Here is a 21,985-nt window from a genome sequence, read left to right as displayed (position 1 = left end):
TTGGGATTAAATGATTTGCCCAAAATAATGCAGCTAGGAAGTATTAAATGTCTGAGACTGGATTTGAACTCAGGTCTTTTTAACTCCAAGGCTGGTTCTCTATCCACTGTACCATCTAGCTGCCACTTGCTAATGACTTTAGAAAAATATTATTTATCTTTTTATAGAAAGTTGCATTTATTCTTCAGTATTTTAAATAGGAATTGATGTTATATTTTTTCAAAAGCTTTTTTGCATCTGTTAAGATAATTATATAATTTCTGTTGGTTTTATTGTGGTTAATTAAATCTCAGATACAATTTAAGGAAAATTAGCCAAGCTTTTGGTGGAATGAAACGTTAGGAAACAATCTTAGAATAGGAGTTAGGAAAGACTAGTCTAGTTTACATGGCTACTAAGGCCTTAAGAAATATTGTTCCAAAAATATTTATAACAGCTTTTTGTGGTGGCAAAGAACTGGAAATTGAGGAAATGTTCATCAATAAGGAAATGGTCAAACAAGTTCTGTTATGATTGTAGTGGAATACTACTGTGTGTAAGAAATGATAAACAGGATGCTTTCAGAAAAACCTGGCATGAACTGATGCAAAGAAAAATGATCAGAACCAGAAGGAAGAGAGAGAAGAGAGAGGGAAGGGAGGGAGGGAGGAAAGGAGGGAGGGAAGAAAGAAGGAAGGAAGAAAAGAAGGAAGGAAGGAAGGAAGAGAGGGAGGAAGAGAAGAAGGGAGGCAGGGAAGAAGGAAGGAAGGAAGGAAGGAAAGAAGGAAGGAAGGAAGGAAGGAAGGAAGGAAGGAAGGAAGGAAGGAAGGAAGGAAGGAAGGAAGGAAGGATGAGAAAGGAAGGGGAGGGAGGGGGAGAGAGGCAGGGAAGGAGGGAAGGAGGAAGGAAGGAAAGGAGGGAGGAAAGAAGGAAGGAAGGAAGGAAGGAAAGAAGGAAGGAAGTGAGAGAGGGAGAGAGGAAGGGAGGGAGAGAGAGGGAAGGAGGAAGGAAGGAAGGGTGAGGAAGAAAGGGAGAGAGGAAGGAAAAAGGAAAGAAGGAAGGAAGGAAGGGAAGGGAAGGGAAGGGAAGAGAAGGGAAGGGAAGGGGAGGGGAGGGGAGGGAAAAGAAGGGAGGGGAGGGGAGGGGAGGGAAGGGGAGGGGAGGGAAGGGAGGGAAGGGAAGGGAGGGAAGGGAAGGGAAGGGAGGGAAGGGAAGAGGAGGGGAGGGGAGGGGAGGGGAGGGGAGGGGAGGGGAGGGGAGGGGAGGGGAGGGGAGGGAAGGGGAGGGGAGGGAAGGGGAGGGGGAGAGGAAGGGGAGGGGAGGGAAGGGGAGGGGAGGGGAGGGGAGGGAAGGGAAGGGAGAGGAACATTGTACCAATCCCAATTTATAACATTCTGTATTCTAAGATTATTTCCAGAAAGAGTTGGAACTCAGAATTCCAGCACCTGGCAAAAATATATTTGAGCAGTTGAGGAAATCATTCAGTCATTTAACTTGCATTTATTAAGTGTCTACTCTTAAACTGGGACACAAAGAAAGGCCAAAGCTCCCTCCTCCCCAAATTAAAAAATCCAGTCCCTGCCTTCAAGGGAACTCAGTCTAATGAGGAGAGAATATGCAAACAAACTATGGATACATGATTTAAGGGAAGAGTTAAGGACAGTCTCAGAGGGAAGGCACTACAAGAGAAGCCAAGAGGCAGAAATGAGGAGGTAGAGCATTCTAAGCATGCGGTCCAGCCAGTGAAAATGCCTTAGTTGAGAGATGAAATGTTTTTTTGTGGGGAGCAGAGAAGATCAGTGTCATTAGATTACAGATTATATGGACAGAAGTAAAGTGTGAGAAGTCAGAATGAGACTAGGTTATAAGAACTTCAATCACCAAATTCTGAAGGCAAGTGGGAGCCAATGGAGTTTATTGAATAGGGAAGGTAAGACATGGCCAGACCATCATTTTAGGAACAGACAGTATCAAAATATAATCACTTCTGTGCTTCACTGAGGTAGACTAATGATAACTATAGTAAGTGTTGAAAAGATTGAAGAATTTTAAAGCTGCATTATAAGGAGAAAAAAGCCTGGCTCTAGAGTCCAATATTTAAGTTGAGATACTACCTCTGATTTTTGCTATTTATCCTATCTTAGACGAGTCATTTAACTTCTCTAGATCGTTTCCCCATCTGTAAATTAAGATGGTTAGACTAAGATGCACTCTGTTGTCCCTCTCTGTTCTAAAATTCTGTGTTCTAAAGACTCTTCCAGATCAGATCATATGGTCTGGTTTTGAGGTCAACAAATTATGACTCATGAGCCATATATTAAAATATAAAAATTATTTCTAGTTCTCAAACCACACAAAAAATAACAACCACATTTGACCTTTGGGCCATAGTTTGTCAAGCTCCTTCTGAGTCTCATATTTTATGTTCTAAGTTTCAAGATTCCTATCAATGTTCCAGTATTCTATATTTAATATTTCAAGGTATTTTTTCAGCTTTACCACTACATGTTCTATGTTTCCATCTAGAGCTCTCATTCTATGATTCTGTAACCCAACCTAAGTTAATGCTTGTTTCTAATTCTGTTATTTTCTTTGATTTGGGTGGGGAGGACACTGGAGATTTAATGCAGCCTTCCACAAATTGGTTTCCTTTTCCTCAGAGTCAAAATGAAAATAGTATTTCTCTCAACAGGACACTGGGAAGCTCTTTTGTCTCAATATTTGTATAGTTTTTGTACTTTTTGTTGGTAGGTTTTTAAATTTATTTAAAATTTAAATACAAAATAGAAAAAAGAGAAAAAATTGCCATGTGCATAGCAGAACATAAGAAATGATTCAAAATATAAAGCAATAAATTTCTATTTCAAGAAAGCCTATATAATAAATACTACACATTGTGTTCAGAGCTATCCATCTTTTCTTTGCTTCTTTGTTGGTTTTCTTGTTTTCTGCTATGCCATTTTTACTTCATTCTTTTCCCCCCTTTCTCCTCCTCTCTACTAGAGTCCATATACCTACATACATACATACACACACATATATACACAGGTATACACATATGCACACAAATACACTTTCATGTACATACATATAGATTTCCATAATCATACACATATATGCACATATACATTCATATGCATCTATTTAATACTGTACTTTGCTTGTCTTCAGTTCCTCTAAAGGTAGATAATATCTTCCTACATAAATCCAAGTCAATCCATATTTTTCCAAATCTGCCCACTCATCATTTCCTGCACCACAGCAATATTCCAACCCTATATTGTCTAGTTATTTGAGATAGTCTAAAGCAAGATTGATTAATATGGTTGATATTTAGTGTAAATTCTGTTTTTCTCTTTCAATTAAATCTATTTTTGCTTTAACTTTGTCTGAGATCATGATTACTACCCCTTCTTTTTTTTAACCTAATAAATTCTACTCCTGATCTTTATTTTATGTTTGTGTGTATAGCACTTGATACTTTTCAAAGCACTAACTGCATGACTTCCTACTCACATCAGGCCATTATCCTGATGTGTCACGCAAGCATATTTAACTGTAGGCTGGCAGTCAAATTTGATACTTCAAGAGGCTAGGAGAAACATCAAGACATGACTAGTGGGAAATTAAATGGGATTTTAGAATGCAAATTGCAAGGGGAGGAGAGCAGAGGCTTGAAACAGTCTCTCAGCTTTGATGATATGGACAGACATGCCAGAGCATCAAAGGAAAAGAGTACAATGGCCTTAATGCTTGAAGACTGTTAAGGGTCTTGGGGAAAAAACACCCCTCAGAAGCCAAGAACAGCCACGGAATTCCAAAGTTATTCTGCCAGAGAGTTTCTTCTGAAAACACTGTTCTATAACATGAAAGGCCAGAGAACCATAGGATCGTGGAGTTAGAAGGATCCTTAGAGCTCATCTAATCTAGTCCACCCCTTTTATTTTACAGATGAAGGCTCAAAGACATTAAACAACTTTCCAAAATTCACACAGGAAATAAGGGGTAACATTAGGGTTTGAATTCAGGTCCTTTGGCTACAAATTCAGCACAGTTGTTTCCAGAGTCAATGGAAATCAGATGAGTGAGACCACAGACAAGTCACCTCTTAGAGCTCCAACTTCCTCATCTATAAAGTGGGGGGATGCTACCTACCTCACACAATTGTGGAAAAACATTTTCTAAACTTTAAGCTTATTGATGCAAATTCTCAGTTGCTAGGTTTTCACAGGATAATAAGAGCCCAGGTACCCTATGGGGGATTTCTCACTCGTTCCTCTCCAGATGATCTGATCATTTTAGTATACAATATTTCCCCAAAATTAGGCACTCTTTCTTCTTGTAAGTGCACAGGTTCACAAGGCTCAAAACATTTCCAAGTTAATATAAAAAGTAAAATTCATATCTGAATCTGTGTAAAATAGTAACAATATTCCCAAATTGGAAACCTTCCCTTGAATTCTGTATAGTCTCAGTAACTCATTGGACTTTCTGTGTGTGACATTGGCTGGGAAGAGGCAGGGATCCCTCCTCTGTCTCTGTGCTTCGTTCTATTACCCCTTTGTTTATAGCACTGATTGCCTCCTATTCCCCTAGCCTCTCACTGCCCTCAGAGTCATCCATTCCCAATTACTGCCCCCATCTCTGTTCTCTACATCTCTACTAAAACTCTCCATGAGTGGCAGTCATTTTGGTCCACAGCATCTACTTCCTAAGCTCCTAATAGTTAGTTACCAACCCTGCTCAATGTCTTTCACAATTTGGATCTCTAGCAGATCATGCTCATTAACTTTCCAAGGAACAACTCTACAAGTAACCTAAAAATATACCTGCATTATTCTTAAATCTTGTTTAGCCCAGAGTCTCTATAGTTCCCACGTAGCATGCACAAAAGTGCTCCTATGGGCTGTAGGGACTCTCCTCCTTCTTTGTATTTCATAAGCTTATCTTTCTTGAACTCAACATAGACTCATGGTGACATAACTATTTACCTCTTTTTTCTCCCAATTATCTAAACAATGTGTGTCCTGCTTGCATTAACTTCCTTCCTGGATTCAGGAATCATACAAACCTAGATTTACAGATAGAAAGAATTTTAGATGAGAAAATTGATTCTCAAAGAGATGTAATGTCTTACCCAAGGTCACATGAATAGTAAAAGGCATATCTAAGATTTAGGCAAGCTAGATGGATAGTGGATAGAGCATTGAGAATCTAATCTGGAAGACTTGAGTTTCAGATCCAGGCTCAGATCATCACAGAACCACAGCTCTGGAGCTGGAAGCAGCTGCTGTAATACAGCCAACCCCAACCTACCTGTAAAAGCTGGTTGTTAAATATTTTTAAATGTAACCATTTACATTCAGATATACACAAATACTACAACTCAGGGCTTCTGTTAACATTTTAATTGTCTAGATTTCAAAAAGTGATGGAGAAAAAATGTTAACAATAATGTAAATTACAACTAAAAGTTTTTTACACACTTCTTTTTTTCCAAAGAGCTAGTTGTTAAGCATATCTCTGGCTGGACGGGACAATAGAAGTCATCTAATCCAACCCCAAGGGGGCTAGGTGACACCATAAAGCCAGACTTAATGTCAAGAAATTCATTCTTTCTGAGTTCAAATCTGTCCTCAGACACTATCTGTGTGACTCTAAACAAGTCACTTAACCAAAGTCTACCTCAGTCTCTTCATTTGTAAATAAAGATAATAATAGCATTAAGGATTAAATGAAATCATATTTATAAAGTGCTTTGCAAGCCTATATAAGTACTATATAAATATTGGCTATTATTGTTGTTATTGTTAGAACTCAAGTCCTCTAGCTCCAAAACTAGTTCATTTCCCACCTAACCCATATTTCCTCCCCTAGAGAACTGGGGGAAACACCCACTGTTCTCTCTCTATCCTGTCATTCTCTGACAACTTGATCTAGTTATTCAAATTACTTTGCCAAATATGTAGAAAATTTAAAAGAAAGATTGGTAAGGAGAATTTCTATCAAGCAAAATCAGAAAAATGTATAGTTCTTGCTATATAAATAAATGGAAACCATATTTATTCTCTCCCTCCTGGTCATAGAATTTAGAGCTAGAAAAGACCTTAAGACGAAAACTAGTTTAATTCCATTTTGCAGATGAATAAACTGAGGTTCAGTGATGTTTACACTTTATCTTACTGCAAATCAATGGCTCTCTTCACAACATCAAACAGCTAGTGTTGTTAGGACTGAAAGCCACTACCCGCTCTGGACCAAGTCCTAGCTTCAGGTGCCTTGCTAAGGGCAGAGCTTATCCATTTATATGTCATGATTCTCCGGGGCTTTTTGCTGACGCTCATCCTTTTTCTCATGGGAAAATGTTCCCATCATAAAGCTTACAAAGTAGTAGAATGTTATAATCTGTTCCAGTTATTCACCCATACAATGATAATATCAGCAAATTTACCTCGTAATGATTGGAGACAGTGGAAATAGCTCTGTACTAAGAGTCAGGCGCTCCAGGCTCATCTCTGTCAATAACAAGGCATGCTAACCTCCACTTAAAAGGACTTAAACAAGATCACAGGATCTAAGAGGTAGATGGTGCCTTAATGATCAATTAGTTCATCCCTATTATTTTAGAGATGATAATAAGGCTCATAGAACTTACCCGGTTTGTCTCATTTCACTCAGATAGCAAGAGGTGAAGACAGGATTCAGACTCAAGTCTTCAGACACAAATCCAGTGTTCCTTTCATGATAAATTTGCCTACAACACAAGAGAAACTCAACATCCTCTATCATTTCCTGCCTTCTAAGGAGCCTTCTGGTTGCACGTTCTATGCTCTAACATCACAAAATGATAACTCTGGAGCTAGAAGCAGAGGGTGTGTGCTACCTAGAGTCAACGCCAATCTGCTTACAGAAGTGGGTTGTTAAATTTTCAGTGTAAACATCTATAGTTCAGAAACTGACAAATGCTACAAATTGGGGTCTTGGTTATCTGTTTGTTGATTGTATAGACTTAAGAAAGTGATGGAGAAAATATCCATAACACAGATTAAGCCTAAAAGCGTGTCAAATGCTTTTTTCCCATAAAATGATAATTGTTGTACATTTATACTTAAAAGGAACAATAAAAGCCATCTAATCCAAACCTATGAGCTGGGTAATGTCGTGAATAGAGTGCCAGACCTATAATCAGGGAGATTGATCATCTGATCATCCTGAGTTCAAATTGGGTCTCAGAGACTAACTAGCTGTGTGACCCTGGACAAGTTACTTAACCCTGTTTGCCTTAGTTTCTTCATCTGTAAAATGAGTTGGAGAAGAAAATCACAAATAATTCCAGTATCTCTACCAAAGAAATCCCAAATGGAGTCATGAAGAGTTAGACAGGATTGAAATAATCAATTCATAACTTAATCCAAAACCCTGATTTTACAGATAATGAAACTGAGTAGAAAGAGAATACTTTCTTACCAAAGTGCTTTCCCAGGCCTCAAGATTTTTGGAAACCTGGACAAAGTGGTGTTTTTGGCAACCATAGCTTGTGAGTATCTATAAGAATTTATGAGAAGGTTGAGATCAATCTTTTCCCTTTTTTACGCAAGAACTTTTGGCTTCCTTTTACCTTAGACTGTCTTTCAAGGCCCTCCATAAACTAGCCCCATCCTTCCTACTCAATCTTTATTCCCATTATCCCAATAAAATTTATGAGCACATTCCTTGGTTCTAGTCTTCAAGTTAGGGTTTATTCACTAACTGTTGTAGAGAGCAAAAGTAATCTTGGCCCCAGAGTGAGCCTTCATGGCATCCAGCTATCCTGCACAACTTCTACTGATTATATGTTGTGGGATTTGGTAAGAAAGTGATGTTATAAAAAGTCTATCTCTAGCCCTAGTGAAATAATTCAGAGTGAATGATATTTAGGGGAAGGGTTAGTTATCAGGGCTTCTTAAACTTTTTCCACTCATAAGCTTTTTTTGCTTGAGAAATTTTTATGCAACCCTCAGTTATACAGATATATAAAATAGGTGTACAAATAAAATATTTACTGATGGTAAATCATAATCTGGTAACCCCCACATTCAGTTACATGACCCTATATGGAGTTGTGAGCCACAGTTTAAGAAGCTTTGGATTATATTTCCTCCCAACATACCTTATTTTCTAGGATGGCAGAGGACTAGCTTTCAGTAGCTCCCAAGGGATATCAATGAACAAAATAGAGTCAATGAACAATATAGAGGGAAAAGTGCAAAGAAATAGAGTGAAGGGAAAAAAGAAAATTTATCCCTTTAATATTAAGCAGATCTCCCAGATAATTGTAGAATCCTGGAGTCTCAGAATTGAAAAAGAACTTTGGTTACATCCCTTTCTGAACAAAAATTGCCAATAGGAAAACACCCCATTTTGAGCAATATCAAAGGAAAAGAGACCTTTTGTTCACTGTCCCCCAATTACATCTGAGTCCCTGAACCAACAGAGGTTTCAAATAGTTCAAATCAATTGTGTAGTCAACCTCTAACTTCCTTTTATCTTCCTAAGAAAGCCTAAGTTTTGGCTCTCTTTATCTTTCACCTGAACTATTGCCATAGCTTCCTAATTAGTATTGCCTCAAGTCTCTCCACCCCCTTTTTGTATCCATCTTCCACCCAGCTATCCTAAGTGATAGTCCTAAAACAGAGGTATGACCATGGCACTCCTCTATTCAATAAAGTCCAGTGGCTCCCTATTACCTCTAGAATAAAATTCAAATTTCTGTTTGGCATTCAAAGCCCTGGCTTCAACCTACTTTTCCAATTAAGCATTACTCCCTTTTATACCCACTCTAATCCGCCAAACTTGACTTCTTACTACTCCTCATATACAAAACTGCATTCTCCATCACTATGTCTTTGCATCATCTACCCCGGGCCTGAAAAATGCTATCTCCTCTCATTGGTTTTTTGGCTTCCTTCAAAGGTCAACTCCAATGGCATTTCCCACATGTAGCCTTTTATAATTCCTCTAGCTCCTAATATCTTTCTAACCTTAAACTTATCTTGTATTTACATTGTACAGGGACACTTCATTTTATTGATCCTTACTTTATTGTGCTTTGAGAAGCTTGAGTTTTTTTGGGTTTTTTTTTTTTTTACAAATTGAAGGTTTATGTCAACTCTGAATCTGATAAGACTTTCAGTGCCATTTTTCCAATAGATATGCTCACATTGTGTCTCTGTGCCATATTTTGGTAATTCTTGGAATATTTTGAACTTTTCCATGATTATTATATCTATATTATGGTGACCTGTGATCAATGATCTTTGATGTAACTGTTGTAATTGTTTTGGGGTTCCAGGAACTTTGCCCATATGAGACAAACTTAATGAATGTTGTATATGTTCTTACTTCTCCACCAATCAACTGTCCCCGTCTCTCTCTCTCTTTCTCTGTCTTTGTCTGTCTGTCTCTGTTTCTTTATCTATTTGTCTGTCCTGTGCCATCTCTCTCCTCCTCCTCCTCCTCTTCCTCCTCTTCCTCCTCCTTCTTCTCCTCCTCCTCCTCCTCCTCCTCCTTCTTCTTCTCCTTCTCTCTCTCTCTCTCTCTCTCTCTCTCTCTCTCTCTCTCTCTCTCTCTCTCTCTCTCTCTCTCTATTATGTTCATTGAAAATGGGGCAATTAATAACCCTACAAAGGCTTACAAATAATCCTAGAAGAATTCAAGTGAAAAGAAGAGTCAGTTGATAAGGCAAGCTTCATTACTGTCTTATTTTAAGAAATTGCCACAACTACCCCAACCTTTAGTAACCACCACTCCGATCAAAAAGTAACAATCAATATTGAGGCAAACCTTTCCACCAGCAAAAAGATTACACCTCACTGAAAGCTCAGATAATGATTAGCAATTTTTTAGCAATAAAATAGTTTTTAATTAAGGTATATACATTGGGTTTTTTACACATAATATTATTGCACATTTTATAGACTACAATATAACATAAACATGACTTTTATACGCACTGGGAAACCAAAGTTTTGTATAATTCACTTTATTGCAACATTTGCTTTATTGCAGTGGTCCAGAATAAAACCCACAATATCTCTGAGATATGCCTTATGTGTAATATATAAGAGAGAGGGAAGCTAGATATTTTCTACTCCCTTACTCAAGTGTAGTTGATGCAATCAGCAGATATAATCATAGATGAGAATACTAATACCTAAACAAGGTGTTAACACTTGGTATTCTCTTTTACAAAGTGTAAGCATCTTTATCTGATGAAATTAAAGAGAATCTGATCATCAGATGAACAAAAAATTGACAACATGCCCAGGCATCAGTTGAAAGTTTAAAAGAAATCAGCAGCACCCTCACCCCCTCCAGTAGAAAAATATCCTATTTGGAGCAAATGTATAGGCAGTTGTGAAGTGTGACACCTGTGCCTACACCAGAGAAAAGGAAATGGAAGGAGAGGAATTTCTATTCACCCAGTGAATAGTTGCTATTCATCCAATGTGATGCACTCTATTCAGCAGTTGGAGTTTCTCAGCTTAAATAAGTTCTAAGCACAGTTCTAAGCATGAAGCAGGGAACAGGGTCATACATTCACCAAAGAGGCAAAAAGGTAGTCAGTTGAAGTCAGAAACAGCTTTGAATACTGTGATCTCTGGCAAAATAGGAAAAATTTGGCAGTGGACTCAAGAGAGTCTTAGTCCTAGTAGTCAAAAGCTGAGGTGCGTAAGCTGAGTTGAATAACCTGCCTAGCCAAAAGCTGCACTCAAAGAGGGAGTTTCATAAGCAATCCATAAAGAAGAAACCTCAAAGTCCTGGGATTGTGGAATCATGAATTGGTGGTATATTCTCTCCATGTGTACAATACTACAGTTATAATTTAAATTAATATCTACTTTTCCTATGAAAATTATGTGTATTTGTAGGAAAACACTCCCTAAGCTTATGGCAGGAATATTTTGTTGCTACTGTTCTAACTCTATCCTCATAATAAATGCCTTTTCTTTGAGCTAATTATGTTTACTACCTAACTGTTAATGAGACATATACCATGGGGGCTCATAAACTATATAATGTTAGGAGTATAGACTCACAAGTCGTCCTTAGAAACCAAGATATTCAACATCCTCTGGAAACCCAAACTTTGAGTAAGACTAGATTAGAGAAAATATTCCAGAGCAAATATATTAAGTAAAAAGATAGAAGATGTATATAGATATATATAATATATACATGTAACTTCTCTTGACAGAAAATAAATTCTTTGATGACAAATTATTTTATCCCCAGTTCCCAGCAGAATAGGTGAAATATATTAAGCAATTAATAAATACTTGCGATTGACATTTATTCAGCACCATCCCCCCACTATTTGTCAGGTGAATGGGGAAACAAAGACAAAAATGGCTGATTGAATCTAGGGCTGAAAGAGATTTCAGAAATTATCTAGTCCAACCAGTGAGGAGACTGAGGAACAAAGAAGTGAAGGAATTTGCTCTGGGTCACAAAGTTTGAAAATAGCAGAACCAATATAAAAATCCAAGCTTTTATGAGGTACTGGATTTTGTGATGGGTTTATTATTTTTCAGCATGATTTTGCCCTTTCTGCCAACATGGCTACATTTCTCAAATATTCCTCCAGGTCTCTCCCCCTTATATCACTTCACATAGATTGTAGTGATTCAAAACAAACCAAAAACTGGGAAACAAAGTAGATACCCATCAATTGGGGGATAACTAAGCAAACAGTGCTTTGTGAATGTGATAAGACACAATCTTGCCCTAAAAAGAGCAAATAGAAGGAATTCAGAGAAACATGGATAGACTTACATGAAATGAGGCAGAGTAAAGAAAGAACTAGGAACATACGAGCTGCAAATTAAAAAAAAAATACTAAAAAACATTTGATCTCAGATTAAGTACAATAGACACTTAGTTCTAGAGTAGATATTGAAGCACATTTCCTTTTTCTAAAATAGAGGCTGAGTAGAACATTACATACACTATTACACTCATTTACTTTTTATTGATTTTACTTAAATATTTTTCCTTTATTATGGGAGGGGAAGATTATGTATGTAGGGGAGAGGCTGTATAATACTAGCTGCCTTCCAGGCTCTCTCTCCCAACTTTCACTGGCATTGATATTTGGGATGTCTTTCAATATTCTAGAGGTAACACTATGGGTTATTTAGTATTAACTCATGAGCCCCCACTAGTGTGATTTCCCCTCTTAACATTATCTCCTTAAGAAAACCACTAGCCAGTTATTAGCAAAGGCATTTACTCAAATGTCCTAACAACAATAGTTATAAACATTTCCTCCAAATCAGTGTTCTCTCTCTCTCTCTCTCTCTCTCTCTCTCTCTCTCTCTCTCTCTCTCTCTCTCTCTCTATGTTTTTGTGTATGTGTGTGTGTGTGTCTCTTATCTCTGTATCTCTCCATTCTCTGTCTCTCTTTCTGTTTTTGTATGTCTCTCTCTCTCTTCATACTCTCTGTCTCTTTCTGTCTTCCTCTCTGTCTTGCTGTATCTTTGTGTCACACACACACACACACACAAATACAGAGTCAACAAGGGAAAGAACTGTAATAAATACAAAGTGAGGCACAAATGTAGTGAACACATATGGCCAAAGCAAGTAATAATTTTGGAATTAGTGGGCCTTGCTGCCTTTTCTATCTCCTCAAGGTCAATACAACCTTGTCTGTAGAGTGTAGCATCAGTGAAAGACAAGTTGCTTCTGGTACACAGCTGCGATGGCTTCTCTCAGGGAATGCTTTCTTAGATAAATGATTGGCTAAGCGAGACTTGCTGCTCACAAGGTAATGTACCTCAGCTGCAAAGACTACTTTGTTTGGGGGTCAAACAGATATCTAGACAGTGATGCTGGTTCACATTCCTGCTGCTGGATGGTTTGGATAGGACACTCTTGATATTATTTAGTAAGATGATGCCAGAGGAAACTGGGTCATAAAGCTGGAAAACCATCTTCTCTGAGCTCCCATCAAATAAATCAATTGTCCAAGGCTCATAAGGGTGAATTTTACAAAATTAAGGTCTGTGTACCAACCCACTATGATGGCATCATAACAAGGATATCATGTTGCCTTGATGTGTATGAGGCACTGAAAGTGATGGTGAAGATTATTATTGAACAGAGACTACTGGATGGGAACAAACAAGTTCTCTTCCACAATTATTGTTGCCAAGCTCATCTAGGCTGAGCCAAGGCAGTGATGTTGCTTGACCACTGAGTTCTTCCCAGGACACAGCATTTCTGCTGGATGGTCAATCCACTGGACTACCTGAGTTCAATCTTCAATAACCAATTGGCTTCAACCACTGCCTTGACTGGATGGTAACTTCATTCCTTTCAATGGAGTGTTACATTAGCTGATATAATGGATGGAAGGGCTGGGCTTAGAGGGAAGACCCAAAATCAAATTCTACTTCAGACACCAACTGTGACCCAGGGTAAATCAAGTGTCCTCATCTGTAAAATGAGGATAATAATAACATCTATCTCCCAGGATTGTGAAGCATATTTGTTAAACATTTAGCACAGTTCCTAGCACATAATTATAACATAAATATTAGTTTTTATTATTAAATAAATTAAATATTATTAAAGACCTTCAAGTACTACATAAATTATAGCTATTATTTATTACTCTCCATATTTCCAGAGTGGACACAGGAAAGGAAGCTACTGTCTCCAGATAGGAAGTGGGAAAGGTGTTGAGCAGTGAATGTTGTGAATGTCTCTTGTTCAACAATCTTTTTTGATGTAAAAGTCCCCTTCCCTCAGTAAGGTACTCCACATTGACTTGGAATAGTAATCAATCAGTTTTACCTCCCCTATTCCTCTGAGGATAAAGGATCTCATGTAGATGAGTAGCTAGAGTTAAAGGTAAAAGAAGCAACTCTCCATCCTTGCCTTCTCCCTGCATCTATGTCTCTTTGCAAAGCATGCCATTTTCTCAAGGCCTTCTTCTCAGACATATAAACACCCCATCAGATCATTAGGACAGATCAGAGAATCTGATCATATATATTATATAACTTGGAGGGGATTTGGGAATCATCTCATTTTACAAATAGGAAACAATAGCTAAGAAAGGAAAAATTTGCCCACTGTCACAGAGGGAAAATGGCTAAATTGAGAGTCAAGCCTATTTAAAATCCATATTGTTATTATTGTTTAGTCCTGTCTGTCTTTGAAACCCCATTTGAAATTTTCTTAGCAAAGAAGTGGTTTGCCATTTCCTTCTTCAGTTCCCTTTTTACACATAAGGAAACTGAGGCAAATAGGGTGAAGTGACTTTGACTTGCAAATGGTCCCAGAACTTGCAAGTGTCTGAAGCCATATTTGAACTCTTTTTTTCTGAGTCGGCACCTGGAGCTCTATCTACTTCGACTCTTAACTGTCATCTCTATACTCTTATCACATTATCATTCTCCCCCCTTACTTCCCTCCACAAGTGTCCTACCCCGTTTTAAGGCAGCAATTTCACCGGAAATCTGACTGCTTAGACCTTAGGCCAAAGCTTTACACTGCCTTGCCTTCACTATTTTTCTGTAATTTGATAAACACGATAAGCATATGGAGGGTAGGGAAGAGAAGTGGTTGGCATTTCAAGGAATTTATAGGAATAGGCTATGTGTGATCTTAAGCAAGTCACTTAACTTTTCAGCGGTCGAATTAAGGAGGAAGTGGGGAAGACCTGTCCATGAACTTTAAAAAATATATTTTAATAACTATTTCAATATAATATATTTTCCTTTGCAATCCTGTGTACTTTACATATGAATTGATAATCATTCTGAGAAAGGGGTTCACAAGCTTCACCAGACTGCCAAGAGAGTCCAAGGTACAAAAAGCTCCCTTCAGTTCTAAGATTCCCTATTCTAACACTTCTATCCGAAAATGCCTTTAGGCTTTCACATTGCAGGTTCTAAGATCCTTTCATCTCTGATATTCTGTGATTCTGCGAAGATATAACTAAACCCCTGCCACGGGAGCCTAATCAATTAATTAAGAGACCTTGGCACTAGGGTCACTTTCTCCCGCTCTTTTCCCCTCTCCCCATTCCTCACTACTCTTTCCCTCTCCCCATCCTTCTTTTGAGGAGCAATTGAGTTTGTTTTCTGGAGGCAGCTGCCCTTCCTTACTCCCTGGGCACAGTTACTGCAGATCTTGCGGCACCTCCCCCGCCCCCACCCCGTCTTTCGGTCCTCTCCCGGGCTCTTCCCAACCCCCCTCTTCTCAACCTGTCTGTCCTCCCCCGCCTCTTAGTGGAAGGGTTGGCTCCTTTCTCCCCTTCTCTATCATCTGTAACTGTCCATGTCTCTCCTTTCTCTCCCTTTATGTGTGTGTGCTTGTCTCCCCTTGTCTAGCTCTCTTGGCGCGTGTCTGCTTGTCTCCCCTAATCTCCGCTTGTGTAGGTCTGTGTGTGTGTACAGTGTGTGTGTATACAGTGTGTGTGTGCGCGCGCGCGTGTGTCCCTCCCTCTCGCTTCTCCCCTGAACTCTTTCAAATGTGACACATCCCGCGGGGTGAAGCAGTCGGCCCCAGAGTAGGCGCAGCCAGGGCGGAGCAGCCAAGCGCACCGGAGCCTCGGAGCCGAGCCAGAGCCGAGCCGAAGCCGGAGCCCCAACCCAAGCCCGAGCCCGAGCAAGCGCGGGGGCATCGCACTCCATCGCGCTTCTCGAGACACCCGGTCAGGGAAAGAAGGAAAGAAGGGGCGATGGGCGGCGGCCAGCGATCCTGGCGGCCGTCGCCCGCCACGGCCAGCGGCCCAGCTCGGAGCTCGCCCTGAAGGAGGCTGCTCAGGATTCCCTGGCTTCCCGGCGCCCCCAGTCCCCCGGGGTATGGGCTGGACAGCAAGGGATTGGAGCGCGCCCAGATCCACCCCCGGCCCGGCCCCAGGGGACCGAGCATCCCGCTTGGCCAAGATGCGCCTTGGGCGCTCTTAGGCGGAGGCGAGCGGCAGCCCCCAGCCCAGCTCTCACTCGACTCGCCACTGGCTCCCAGCTGCCCTCCCCGGCCTTTCTTCCCCCAGCCTGAGCCCACGGGGGCCGGGCCCTGCCCCGCCCAGTCCCATTGCGCCCCGCCCAGCCCAGCCGAGAAGGGAAAGAAGGAGAGACGCCTGGCCCCCTCTCCGCCCCCCGCGGTGTAGCTCAGGAGCTCAGGGCGCATGGAGAGGACCGCGGCCGGCTGCGTGTGCCCGGGTAAGGGGGCGCCGCTCTAAGCGGACTGCGGGAGGATGCGGAAAGGGGGTCGGTGGTTAGGGGGAGAAGAAGAGAACAAGAATGAGGGATGGACGGTGGGGGAAGGGAAAATGCTCCGTCTCGCTTCCCCGCAGTCCCTTTCCTGGTCTCTGCAACACCCCCACCACCACCTTCCTCACCCTCCCCCCACCCCCTTCTGCCCATCATCCTGCGCTCACCGAGTCCTGGGTCACAGCTGCCGAAGGAACTGGCAGATGGACACACTGACACCCTCCCCTTTTATGGCTGGGAGTTGTGGCCCCTGCCAAAGGACAGAGTAGGGAAGGAGTCCTTGGAGAAAGCATTCCTTCTCGACTCAGTTTCCTCATGTGTGAAATGAAGTGGGTAGGTTGAATCTTAGGATCAAAGGCTCTAGAAATGGAAAAGACTTTAAAGATCTCTTCCAATCCAACCCATTGACATTGTGAGGGGGAGAGCTCAACCCACGCATGCCCTCCCCCTCAGTCTCAGGTCTGTGAAAGTTTTTATTCTGCAACTTGTTCTTCCATTCCTTTTCCTCCTGTTCTCCCTTCCCCAATCTTCGTATCCACTTCCTGAATGGAATTAGGGGTCCCACTTGGAAAGATTCTGAGAGGTAGAGGATTGAGCTAGAACAGAAGGAGAAAACTTTTGGAACCTTTTATTCCCACTGTTGTCCCACCCTGAAATCACTACCTCATAGTCACAAAGGGAGCAAAACTAATCCAGATCCGAGAGTGAATTATTATTTGAAAGAAGGAAATATTCTTAGCTGTAAGAGCTACGAAGGCAGTTTATTTAAGGGAGCTTGGTTAACTAAAGCAGGACTCAAGAGAAGAGTAAGATTTAATTTCCCAGGCCCTGGCCATCATATTCAAGGCCCTCCGGTTTGGTAACCCTCTATTCCTGAGCAAATCTAAGCACACAAGTGAAGAAGGGTTTGTGTAGGAAAATATTTAGAGAAAAGTTTATGGGAACATCAGTAGCTGCATCACCTCCACTCCTCATCCTATGATAAAGTTCATAGAATCCAAATGATGGGCTGAGCATTAGACTTGAAATCAAATTAGACTTTGAAATCAAAAAGCTTGTGGAAAGAGCTCCTGTAACTGCTCTCTTGTGGCCCCTGGATAACCTGGAGAAAGACTCTGGGTTTCAGCTTCTTTATCTGAAAAACGAAGGTTTTAGACTAGGTGGTGACTAAGGGACCTTCCAGCTTTATGATTCTCTTTATTTCACCTAACTATTCACTTCGTCCAGAATGGGAAGTACTTACTCCTAAACCTCAATTTTTTCATCTGTAAAATGTAAAAATAATGGTTGTCCCACCTTTCTACTGTTATTTTGAAATAATGACTTTCTCTGTAAGCTGAATCCATGTGGATTGTTATTAGCTATCCCCCTTCCAGACAGAGAAGTGCTTCTTTCATATTTAAAATATCATTGTGGAAAAAGAAGTCTTAGCATAGGCTGCATTTTATGCAGATGACTTTTATGTGCAAGAACAGGGCATGTTCCTGGTGTAGGTTAGTGGGTGGCAAACTCCCAGGGGCCAGAAAACTCTTTTCTTTGTCTAATTAGGCAGCTTTTTCCTAATCTCTTTAAGAAACATTTAGCTGGTGATTAGTCGGTGGTTCCTGTACATTTAGCTTGGTGGTCTCCAGGCATTTCATTTAAGCTTTTGTTCTGTCCGAGTCACTTGACCCTTTATTCCAAGTGTAGATCATATTAACAATGTTTTAAGTTGATATTTGGGGAATCATTGGATCATAGATTTTGAAAAATAAACAAAACAAAACCTTCCTTTTTACAGATGAGGAAATTAAGGCACAGAACTATCAAGTCACTTACCCATAGTCACATAGCTAGTGTGTCTGGGTGATAATTGAACCCAGGTTTTCTTGATTCCAAGACGAGCATTCTATCCACTGTTTTACCCTGCTTCCTTGTCCTCAATGTCCTGACTGAATCAGATTTCAAAGTCATTGGTGCAGATTTGGAAAAAGGAAAATGGAGGTAAGAAAACAAGAGAGAGCAGCAGCTTGTGAGAATAGGTAGTCAGAAGTGACTGAGATTGCCTTGTCCCTCAGGTTTTAGAAGGCAGCAGGACCTCAGTCTCTTCTGGGTAAGCCTTTGATTCTAGTGCCTCCCCCCCCCTCCCCCGCCATCCTTCCCCAAAGAAATTTGTAGATCAAAAGCAATTTGTTCTAATGTATAAAAACAGGACTTAGGGCTGGTATGGAAATAACAGGAAAGGACCCTAATTGTAGAGGCAAAGAGGGGAGAGGAAATTTTTTAAAAACAACATGTGTCATTTATTAACATCTGGCAACTAAACAAAAATCAGCTGTTATTAAGGACCTTGTCTAGAGCCCTCTCCTTCCCAACTCTTTGTCTGTTCCCTCCCCTGATGCATAAGAATGAATACAGTGTATTAGAAAGAATATTGAATTTGAAGTCAGAAAAAAAAGGGGGGGAAGGGGTGAATCCCAAGCTCTGCTTAAAAAATAAAAAAGTGATAAATTGTCTTTCTGCATTGCCTTCATTTTCCTAATGTATTCTGAATCCCCTGACCATCCCTTGTAATCAAGAATTTTTAAAAAGAAAGATAAAATGTGGTTTAGCAAGACTAACCAAAACATGAATCAAATCTGACAATATATGCTATGTTCTACCTTTATAGTTCCCCATCTCTATAGTTCAGAAGAAGATATATTTTCATAACTCTTTGGGATCAAGCTTGGTCATGATAGTCACAGTGTCCAATTTTGACATTAGTTGTTATTGTTCTTTCCAGTCACATTTCTGTAGTCACTGTGTATACTGTTTTCCTGATTCTGCTTTCTTCACTTTTCATCAGTTCATCTAAGTCTTTCCACATCCTTGTGTGTTACTTTTATTCTTCATTTCTAATGATGAAGGAATAATCTTTTATATTTGTGTACCACAATTTGTTGAGCCATTCCCCCAAGTCATGGACACCTGCTTTGCTTACAAGACTACAATGACAGAAAGGGCCCTGATAAACCTTTTGAACCTTTTTTTCTCATTTATCTCCTTAGGATAAATACCTAGCAATGAGTTCCCTGAATCTCATTGTGTGGACTTTTTATTTAGTCCCATTCTTAGCATACATCCAGAAGGCTTTCCGGGATGAGTAGACAAAGCCACAGTTCCACCAGCATGTGTTCCTAGCTTTTCACAACCCCGCCCACAATGACAAATTCCATCTTTTGTCATCTTTGTCAGTTTACTGAATGTGAGATGAAATCTCTTCATTGTTTAGCTTTGTATTCCTCTTTTTGGTAGTAAGTTGAAGGAGTCTTTCTCATATGATTGTTAATAGTTTTCAGTGCTTTTGTGACCTATTTGTTCATATTCTTTGATTACTCATTAGAACAGGATTTGCTTACTCCCTATGTTGCCATGGCTGGTCAGTTTCTTTATCAGTGTTATAAAGGAGTTGAACCAAATGATTCTTAAGATTCCTTCGAAAACTAAATCTTAGGAAACTATTAATCCTTACCCCCACATACATGTTTAGGTTTTTCCTTCATTCTTTCCTGAGTCCCTGAAATCTCCATTTATATATTGGAAAAAGCAATTATTCTGTCTATAACTAATCTTTTTTTTTCTCACTACAAAGATTTGCCTTACAGTACAATACATTCAGTTGTATGGTTGTGAATATTCTTCTGGGAGTGCTCTAGTAAGCCAGGAAGCCATTGCAAGTAGAAGCAAACTAATTTCTGCTGAAAGACAGATTGGGGGGGAGTAGGGAATGTGCTAAAAGTCGGACCTCTTCCCACTTATTCCTCATAATTGCTTTGAGACTGGTTTTCCATTTTAAATATATTTTGGATCATTTCCATGCCCTTAACATCTAGGATCTTAAGATCTTGGACTGGGAGGGACTTTGGGAATCATCTTGACCAAGTGAGGAAACTGAGGCTCAGAGAGAAAAAGTAACTCTTTGGAGTAAATTAATACCAAAGAATTTGAACCAAGAACTTCTGGCTCTAAATCTAGAGCTCTTTCCACTGAACCATGCTACATTTCCATCTTGGGCAATAATAGCCTCTCAGCACTTGGCTGGGAGCTTTTGCTTAGCTGGAGCCCCAGGGAAGGAAAGATGATGTTGAAGGCTGTTGGGAAATTCCAGTGGTTCTGGCAATCAGCAGGAAAGCCTTAGGAGTGATCTGGCTGCAGGGAGGGCAGGCTAGGAAATTGAAGAGAGCCAAATTCCATTCACTCCTTTTAAAATTTGCCTCTGATTCTTAGAGCACAAATAAAAGTGATGAGAATGGGAAGCTAAAGGAAATAGTTTACATCTATGGAAATCAGACTATTAACACTAAAGAGACCTTAAAGGGAATCTAATTTAAACTCATCCTTTGAAAAAGTTGGGGGGTGGGGAGTGTCTTGTCTGAAAAGGGTCAGTGACTTGGGATTTGCACAGTCTAAGCTAATAACCAAGTTGGAACTCAAATCCATGTTTACTGATTTACGAGTATTCTTTCCATCCCACGTTGTGCTGAGAGACTGGAAAGGCTACAGTTTCTTTTAGCAAGTCAAATTAGATGAGATTTCATGGACAATGATGGAAGATTAGAAAGGGGGGGGGGGGAGGAATCTTACAACAGAGAATATTAGAGCTGAAGGGACTTTAGGAATCATGCTATTCAAGAGCATCTAGGTATATGCTTGTGCCCTGAGGAGAATCAATTGTTAAAAGTTCAGTGCAAACATTTATACCTAGGAAATTGGCAAATGTCTCAAAATCAACAAATGCTAAAAATTGTTTTGTTGATTATCTCAACTTAAGAGAGTGACAGGGAAAATTTTAACACAGATTAAACTTAAAAGTTCAGATGAACATTTCTTTTTTTTCCCAAGAGATCTACTTATTAAAAATTTACCAGTACACTCCTAGGAGCACCTAACTTTTACAACAGTAAACTGCATGACTAAAAAAAATTTATAAGTATGCAGGCTATATTAATTTTTTTATGTGTTGGCTAAAAAATAAGGATTTTTTTGCACTGAAACAAAATTAGGTCAACTTTTTTTTCCAAACTAAAGTGAACATTTTTAAGGATTGTGCTAGTTGTTACTCAATCTGAGAGTTGAAAAGGATGCCAGAAAAAATCCAGTCCACAACTACCTGTACAGAAATCACCTCTACAACAAATGCTAATCCTCTATTTGAAAACCTCCAATGATAAGGAACTTATTACTTACCAAGGTAGCTCCTTCCATTTTTAGACAGCTCTAATTGTCGATTTCCTTATGTGTTTTCCCTTCTGGAACACTTCCCCAACTGTCACTTATATTACCAGGCAGAGGCCCCAGAGGATGCTGACTACTACTCCATGAAGGGTTCTAAGGCTAACCCTGAGACATTGAGATCCCTGGTAATATAGTTCCTGAGCTCTCACCAGTAGTTCCCCATTATCAATCAGCCAATTCAACTCTATTAGCCTTTATAAAAGGAGTTTACTGAGAAGGCATAGTAAAAAAAACAACAATTGTTACAAAACAACCTTCCCAAACAAGACTATTCAACCCTTACATTTTAAAGTCATTGAGAAGATAGGAGGGAGAAGGAATAAGTATTTATTAAACACTTACTATGTACATAGAGAGCAGCCAAGGGGTACATACAGAGAGAATTCATCTAGCAAAGAGCTACTTCCTGACTTCAGAACTCCATTTTCCTCTCTTGATTGTCCTCAAGAAGTTCTCCTTAAGTGGAGCTTACTACTGGGCTC

The 21,985-nt window shown here is 39.9% G+C and overlaps 1 protein-coding gene across 1 annotated transcript in view; it reads left to right on the top strand.

Annotated features, from left to right (window-relative positions):
* The first annotated feature begins 15,665 nt into the window (after nt 1–15,665).
* Nucleotides 15,666–21,985, top strand: part of BEAN1 (brain expressed associated with NEDD4 1) — a 101,239-nt gene continuing 94,919 nt past the window's right edge. The window contains exon 1 of the mRNA XM_051975082.1: nt 15,666–16,196. Within this exon, the coding sequence (XP_051831042.1) occupies nt 16,163–16,196 (34 nt within the window). The 5' untranslated portion in view covers nt 15,666–16,162. The remainder of the gene's footprint in view (nt 16,197–21,985) is intronic.

Source organism: Antechinus flavipes, chromosome 2 (genome assembly GCF_016432865.1).
Source record: "Antechinus flavipes isolate AdamAnt ecotype Samford, QLD, Australia chromosome 2, AdamAnt_v2, whole genome shotgun sequence".
In the NCBI taxonomy this organism is placed as follows: domain Eukaryota; kingdom Metazoa; phylum Chordata; class Mammalia; order Dasyuromorphia; family Dasyuridae; genus Antechinus; species Antechinus flavipes.
This window is presented reverse-complemented; position numbering and strand designations above follow the sequence as displayed.